General features: G+C 34.1%; 1 protein-coding gene across 1 annotated transcript; it reads right to left on the bottom strand.

Moving 5' to 3' along the window:
* Window positions 1-594: 594 nt before the first annotated feature.
* Window positions 595-1527, bottom strand: LOC106026336 (olfactory receptor 5AP2-like). The gene has a single exon (XM_013146413.2). The coding sequence runs from the start codon at window positions 1525-1527 to the stop codon at window positions 595-597; it is 933 nt and encodes a 310-aa protein (XP_013001867.2).
* Between the last annotated feature and the right edge of the window lie 7102 nt (window positions 1528-8629).

Here is an 8629-nt window from a genome sequence, read left to right as displayed (position 1 = left end):
ACATGCACAAACTATGACAAGGACAAAGTGAGACAGAATGAGTCTTCAGAGTACACTAAGATTCCAGACGACTTGGAGAACAAACTGTCATTTGAAATGGAAGAAATTAAGGAACAATATGAAGGGCTTAACATTTGTGGAAAGAATTTTAAAATGAGTAGGTCTGGAGAGGTAATTTACAATGTGAGCATATTTACATGGGAATTAAAATCAATTGATAAATCCTTGTGAAATATATTTATTTTCTTTGATAAAAAGGATTCTGATCATGTAGGTGATTTGTCCATTCCTACACGTACTTATAAAAAATGCTTGGAGAAGGAAGTGAAAAAAAGGGAAGAACATGGGAAGTGGATAATTAAGTGAAGGATAAATCTTCCTCTGCAATGAATATTAAAACTTTCAACTGTAAAACAATAAAATATACATTATGCATGTAATGTAAGAAAGGCCTGGCATAATATAAAGCACTCACACTCTTCTGTATTTGTTAATTTTCTATCCACAGAATTGGAAATATCCATGTTAAACTAACTTATGAACTGAAACAGAAATCAAAAAATATTCAGCAAATTGCATGGCCCATTTCTTACATTATGATAGGCTTTTGTGGTTAATCATTTTTCTCAAGGCATTCTTGACATCCTTGTTTCGTAGGCTGTAAATGAGGGGGTTCAGCATGGGTATAATCAGTGTATAGAACACAGAAGTCACTTTGTCAGTGTCCATTGAACGGCCCACACTGGGGCGCAAGTAAATGAAGATCAGCGTGCCGTGATAAATAGTGACCACCACCAGGTGTGAAGCACAGGTGGAGAATCCTTTCCTTCTTCCTTCTGCTGACCCTGTTTTAAGGATGGCTACTATAATACAAATATAAGACAGGAGAACTGTTAGAAGACAAATAGCTTCCACTAAACTAGCAAACACCACCAGAATGATGTCATGCATGGATGTATCAGTGCAGGACAAAGAGAAAAGTGGAGAAATATCACAGAAGAAATGGTTTATTTCCTTGGAGCAGAAGTCTAGAAGGAAAGTATTAGTGGTGTGAATAATTGAACTTATGGTCCCCCCCAAAAAGGCTCCAAGTGCAAGCTGGCAACAAAGCCTCTTGGACATAATAATGCTGTAAAGCAAGGGGTTGCAAATTGCTGTGTACCTGTCATACGCCATGGCAGCCAACAGGAAAGATTCTGTGTCAACCAAAGAGCAGAAAAAATATAACTGTGCAGCACAGCCGTTGTAAGAAATGGTCTTCACATCAGATATCAAGTTCACAAGCAATTTGGGGGCAATGACAGAAGAGTAGCTCATATCCACGAAGGAGAGCACACAGAGAAAAAAGTACATCGGGGTGTGCAAGTGGGAACTGAATGTGATTAGCACGACCATGTCACAATTCCCCATCAGGGTGGCAGAGTAAATGGAAAGGAACACAGCAAACAGCACATGCTGAAGTGCCGGGTGGTCACTGAAGCCCACGAGAAGGAAGTCAGAAGTGAAAGTGCCATTCTCCAGCCTCATTATCCACGGTGCTTCTGCCTGTCTGGAGTGATGCTGGCGTAAGGGCAGAAGTGGATGCGACAACTGACTCTAACCACAGAAAATAGAAAAAGTCAAAGATTTAGAAACGGTCTCTCTAAATCCACTCACACATTCTCACATCAAGGAGCTGTGCCTAGAGTTGCATACTTGAAAGCATACATTTTAACTTTTACAAATAAATCAGAAATTTATGAATTGTCTTTGTTTTTAAAATCAATTGATGAACTAATTAAAATACATTTTTCATGTACATAATGTTCACATTGATTATCACCTTCCTTTAATAGTTATTCTAACCCTTTGCTTTTTCGTGGTACTACTTAAACATTTCTTTCTCATTCTCAAAAAGTAACTTTTAATTTCCAGAGAAAAATGGTTAACAGCAAAAGAATGCTCATGCTGACCTTTGAATACCTCAGTGTTTCTCTTTCCCTCCACTCCTTTCTTCTCTGGGGAAAATGAGCTTGTTTTTTCTGCAGTTAATGGCATCTGACTGTCTTTACGTCTATTAGTGACCCTATGCTGCTCCTAGTCACCTTTGGATCATGCTCTTTCCTCATATAACGATGCCTAAATCTACTTCACCCTTAATAACAGGCGACTTTGTCTGAATCCTTCACTGTCTCCACAACATGACAATGCTTCCTCACAGACATTCACTCCATTTCCCCAACCTCATTTCCACCTACCGAAGTAGGATGTTTGTTCCAACAACGAAAAATGTTATTTTGCTTAACATTACAAATTATATTTTTATGAAAAATTCAGTCTTTTAAAAATGTGTGTGCATTATTATATCAAGTGACAAAACTCCCTTTTTATGATACCCACTTCTCCTGACGTCTCTACACCTACACCTCTCTTGGTTTCTGTCCTAATCCCAAAGCATCCTCACTAATCCTCCATCACAGGGGGTGGAACTGTCCTGGGGCTTCCTTCAAAACATACTTTTCTGTCCAAATGCTCTTTTCTCAGTTAATAATCCTCTTACTTTTCTAAACTCACCACCTATGCAATGATAGCTTTTCTGACCCCAGACCAAAAGCATGTGTTGAGGTTGCAAAGGGTTATGGAACAGACACTTAAGCAGAAGAATTCCAAAGCTACATTTAGTGGATGTCACCTCCCAACATCATGTGTTTCCTGAGAATTCTGTCTTGTCCATTATTGTGCCTGCACTCCTGGTCTAAATACGGAGTCTTCCCAATCAAGCACTAGTGATTCAATAATGGAAATATGGAAAATATCAAGTTTTTCTGCTTTCCCATTAATGAAATTTTTAAGTGCTAGGGTAAAGTTCCAGGGTTAGACAAGGCCTCTCTTGCTGAAACACAACCCTACTCTGACATTGTTTTGAAAAGTCATCCCTGTTCTTCTTCATTGGAACCTCTTAATAGTCTCTTTCTAACTGGTCTGCTGTCTTGTTTCCAAACAGATTGCACAAGCTATTGATATGTTTTCCTGGAGGTACAGGGTAAAATATATACAATTTTATCTTCTAAGTTAGACCCTGAAGTGACTTTTTGTGTCATAAAAGCTCACATTTAAGTTTCTTAATGATTAATATATATTAGATATAAAATCCAAATAGATCAAGGCAAGAAAAAAAGACAAGAGAGAACAAAATATTAAGAAAATTTTTAAATATCAGCTTAGTAGCTTGTACTATGAAATAGGTATGAAAGAATATGTTTGTACATGAGTTAAATATAATAATCTAATATTGGAATTAGTTGTAAATATTGGATTCTAGTATTCTATTTTAAAGTATTCCCTTAATGACAATGTCCAATACCTCACAGTACTATTATTTATGGACTGATGACTGTTGGTGTCATTATCACAAGACAAAAATATAGTTATATATAAATTAAGTCAGTGTTGATATTTTAATCTGTTCAAACTTTTTACAATTATGTACAAACCTTAACACTCAATGAGAACTCTGCTTACAAGTAGATTTCTATTCAGCACCTAATAATGCTGAAGGTCATCTTAAGAATGACATATCAAAATAAATCTTTCAAAAATTGGAAGATAACCAAGACATAGAGGGAGATAGCAGAAAGGGGAGAGGTGAAAATTAGTTAAGGTGAGCTTTGTACATGCACTAACTGCTCATGAGCAATGTAGCTATTATATACTGTAAGCATGTACAATAAAGTAGGCTAACAGCACTCAAAACACTAGTGTGTTGTTGATGTCAGTTTTATTGGAAACATTAGATACTTTTAGGGGGTCCCGGAGATTGAACTCATGACCTTATGTTAGCCAGGCAGGTACTCATGCTGCATAGCTAAGTCCCAGCCTCTGGAAACACTAGGTTTTAAACCTGCAAGATGCCAGGCACATTTACTCTTAAGACATTAGCAATCTATTTGTAGCATATTCAACTGTACAGAAGGTGCCCACAGAAAAGCCCACCCAGCTCTACTTTCCAATACGACGAGAGCACTAACCAGCCACCAGCTTTCACTCACCTGCTCACTGTACTGTTGCTATCCTAGCTCAAACAAATTTGATGTAAAGGAAACAGTTCAAAATAATCCACTGCAACATTTATCATACTATGGGAGGGGAAGAGCTTTTGTATTCATAGAAAGAATCTGTGCCCCCTTTAGGAAGGCTCTATTTTCATTCATATTTGCTTTGAAGGTTTTGAGTCAGCTTTTGTTCAATCTCACATCAGACTTCAGGGACCCAAACTCTGTTATCTAAATCTCCCTGTGGAAAACTATGTCAGCAATTAAACAATTCCACTAAGGGATTCATTAAACATGAAATGAAATGAAATGATGTAATGTGTTTTTATCATAGGATTATCTCAAATGCATATTTTGACTTCCTATATGGCAGATGTGAGGAAAAACTGAGTTCTGATATATGTGATTTCACTTGACTTAATCAAGTTAAATCAGTGTATCAAACAAATATCAGAATACTCTATGTAAAGAGATGGAGCCATAAACTTGAAACAAGCAAAAATGTATCATTAATGAAGTTATACTTTAAAGATCCCAGAAGTTAACTTGTTGAAGAAGAAACATTTATGAATGAATTTAATAAATATGATGTGTACTCTCACATATTTGTCTATGTTAAATTTAAATTCTATCTAACCAAGGTCAGATTAAACAAGAAAGTCTTCAAATATATTTACTCTGTAAATATTTTTCCATTCTAGATATGAAACAGAGAAGCATATTGACTTAACTGGGCAGTAATAATTTTGTTAATTATATGGCGTAGGTAAACAACATAAGAAATTACCTAAAGGTGAGAATGTCCATGGCATGGTTAATACTTGGGAATGAGCTTTCAAGGAGAATATATTGCCTCATGGAGATAAGTAACACACGCACATATACATGGCTATAAAGGTCTTAAAGTCCAATTCAAGGAGCTTCAACAATTTAAAATAATGCACTCTGGTTTCTAAGTGGATATATAAGACATCACTTTTTTTGTGTAGCTGAATACACTGTTTTCCAGAGTCTTAAGCATATGTGGAACTTACTGATAAAGTATTTTTCATTGGATTTTTTCCATTGGATTACTCTTTAAAATCTTACTCTGTCCAGAACAGATACAAATACATGAACAGAGATATCTGTGCTTTTTTTCTTATGGTAACTATTACTTCATCCCTTGAATACCATTTTGCATTGGAATTGTTAGTACATATGTTTCCATTGTTTTCATTAAAATAATTACCATAAATTTCAGAGAATAATTAAGTACAGTATCGTTCAGATTACATTGCCTTCTTGCCAAGTAATTATTGTGTCCTTACTTCTGTTAAAGACATAAACATTACTCTCCTAAAGTAATTAGCTTTGGAGTTTAATTCAATAAAAGGCTTTAAGGTTAAACTACTACTCTCTTGTTATCACAAGGGTGCTCTAACTTTTTGTAATATATTGATGATCGACTTCAAAATCCAAACACTTGTGAATTTGCTGAACTTTCTGTTATATAGAAATTCCACTTTTCCATGTTGCCTTTAATTTATTTCCTGATTATCATAATCAACCCCAGCATTTGGTTGTGCCTTACACTGTGTTGAAAATTGCTCAGAAAGACTTACATTTGTTGGAAATGAGTAACTCTCCTCCTAAGACGCAGTTTTCCTTGCCAATTCAAATAAGAGATTTTTTGAACCTATAGTGTGTGCAGCAGTCAGGTAACATCTGTTCCTGTTGTCTGTAACTTGTTTGGTAAAGAAGCTTAAGCAGATAAATACTGCTTTATTTTATAGGGTCTTGTGTTGCGCCTGGCAACATATTTTAATATCAAAGGAGAATAGATGGCTTATAGTCAATGCATTTTACACTGTCTGCCAGGGTGGCCTTGTAGGTAGCTAACATTAGCAGAACACCATTGCCCTGGACACAGGTGTGCATAAAATACATTTGGGGGGGGGCTATGTTAAGTTTGCTTTGCTACTTAAAATATTTACAAAAGAATTTAACTCAGTTAATCATAAAAATACATGATGCATTTAGATTGGAAGATATTGTATTTCACAGGATACATATGCCTTATCACTATCATGGTCATGAAAACTTGACACAGTTTCAGAGTCCACAGGAGCTGAGAATCACATACATATATTTATGCTTGCTTACTTTATAGATCTTGAAACAAATGGTGATTTATTGGGAAATAATGGTGAAAACCCCAATAGTGTCTAGAGTTTGACTATCAGAAATGCTTCGTTGTACTATAGGAGTGATTACAACTCCCTAGTTTTCTTTTAAAGCAACAACTAAATGATTTAAAGAGATACGAGAACATCCAATAGGTTTAACCATGTTGGTGAATTTCTATAATCCCAGCACTCATGAGGCCAGGCAGAGAGGCATCACCTCCAGTTTAAAACAAGCGTTGGGTACATACTTCGTAGTGAATTTAAGGGTGGCACAAACTACACAACTAGAATCTCCCTCAAAAAGAAATTGAAAAAAGAAAATAACCAATATAAAAAGATATAAAAAGACCTGATTATACTTTACTATTGAGTTAGTTGCTGATGAACTCTAAAGCTATATCTTTAAAGCTACACAACAGAAGACTGAAGTAACTGACCAGTCTCCGAGAATAGACAAAAATTGTCAGAGCTTGGTGTGAAAACTGTGCTGTATATAGAAAAACTTGAGCCCCCATTTTGTCTGAAAACTGTTGCTAAATAGTTGAAAAAATTACATTAATTTTGTAATGTTATTCAACAAAAAATAAACTAGATTTCAGAAAAACAAAATTAACATAACTATATTGACTCAAATTTTGAAATTGAAATAAGTTCCTGAGTCATTGAAACTCTTGAAAAACAAGGGAATATTGTAAAAAAGCATGGATGACAAAAATTTAAACTCATAACATCTTGAGTTTGTAGAATTATAAGGATTGTAAAATTGTATTATATATTTTTGTAGATTACATAATTTCATTTCTTTAAGTGTCTTCCTTAGATACAGTCAGGGCTACACAAATGCTTATTTGCATGTTATGAATGCTTATAGCTTTGTGTGCACATAAATGTGTGTATGTGTTTTCTTTAAAGAAAGATTGATATGCCTGGATCTTTATTACCTGATGGGAATATTTTGGGCTTGTTTTTATTTAACCTAGCAGGATATTTATTCAGTAATATTATTATAATTACCTATATTGATATGAATTTTCTATAGACTGTTTTTGATGAAAAATACAAGGTCATTTTTCTTTGTAGTCTTTCTAGATTTTGTCATTTTATCATTTTATAGCACCAACTTGAAGATGAATTAAAATACTGAACAGAAATGTCTATAAAATATATAGGGAACACACACTCTTTCATTAGTCAGTAATTTTGTATAACGAACAGACATTTCTTTTTTCCTTTTTGCAGTATTGGGGATTAAACCCAGGACTTCCCACATGCCAACCAAGTGCTCTCTCATTGAACTATACCTTCAGCTAAGATACTTCCAGCAAACATTTTTTTCTTAATCTAATTAAACAGCCATATAATTTATATTTATTTAATATTTTGAGTTGAATTATTTTTACACTTTTGGTTTGCATTGACACAAATGTAAAACTCAATCATTATGGCACATTATTCAATTTGCTTTTTTTGCCAGTTTATTAACATCCTCCTTAGGAATTATAATTTTTCTTTTCTACAGTTTTCCTGATTTGGTTCCCAGCTCCTTACAAGATTATATACTGTTTCTGTCTAATTTGTGTGATAGAATATTGAACACTTACTGAAAGTGATCTGTTTGCCTTTGGCACTGTTTTGCTTTAAATATATTTCATTTTGTGGGAATAATTCAATCTCCAGATTTCTCTTAGCTAAATACTGCTTAATTTATCTTTCACCCATTTTTCATACTTAGTATGATAAATTGTGCTTTATGTGTGTCTCTTATAAAGACTTTTTATTAGGTTTAGTCGCTTTATGGAGGTTAAATAGATCTTATTTTAGAGTATTTATCCTATTTATACCCACAAGGTTGCTTTTTTTACTTGGTCACATCATTTATTTGTTTTCTGCATGGCCTGCCTACTATTTGTTCCTTTGCTTTTTTATTTTTGGACTTTTGTTAGGTCATAAAAATAAGGAGTACAGATTAGATCATCTTTTACAATTTTAATGATTGTGTTGTATGTGAAAACAAATTTGGTTATCATAAGCCATTAAGATTTTGTTGTTTACATTTACTGAAACATAATCTCACATGCTCTATCATTCTGAGATTCTCTAATATATAAATTATGGTTAAGAATTATCATTCAAAAAGTAAATATATGTGTGCATTTGTGTATGTTTATATGTGTTGTCCTATAAGGAAGCGACAAAAAAACCCCCCAAAACCAAAAAACAAACAAACAAACAAACAAACCAGAAAGGTGGTGATGCTATTTACCTAGTGGTGTATTGTATAGCAAATATTTTTCTGTGGGAACTGAGAAATACATATAGGGTAAAACTTGAAACACTCCAAGGAAAGCATATGATAATAAAATAACACAATATGGAATTCATCTGTCTGATTAAACTTAATAAAATAATACAAACAATGGAAAAACAAAA

Source organism: Cavia porcellus, unplaced genomic scaffold, assembly GCF_034190915.1.
Source record: "Cavia porcellus strain 051 isolate PalLab524CR breed Dunkin Hartley unplaced genomic scaffold, mCavPor4.1 scaffold_17, whole genome shotgun sequence".
NCBI lineage: Eukaryota > Metazoa > Chordata > Mammalia > Rodentia > Caviidae > Cavia > Cavia porcellus.
This window is presented reverse-complemented; position numbering and strand designations above follow the sequence as displayed.

What these genes read in the sequence shown, in the direction of transcription:
- LOC106026336 (XM_013146413.2), bottom strand. Translation starts at nt 1,527, where the DNA reads ATGAGGCTGGAGAATGGCACTTTCACTTCTGACTTCCTTCTCGTGGGC.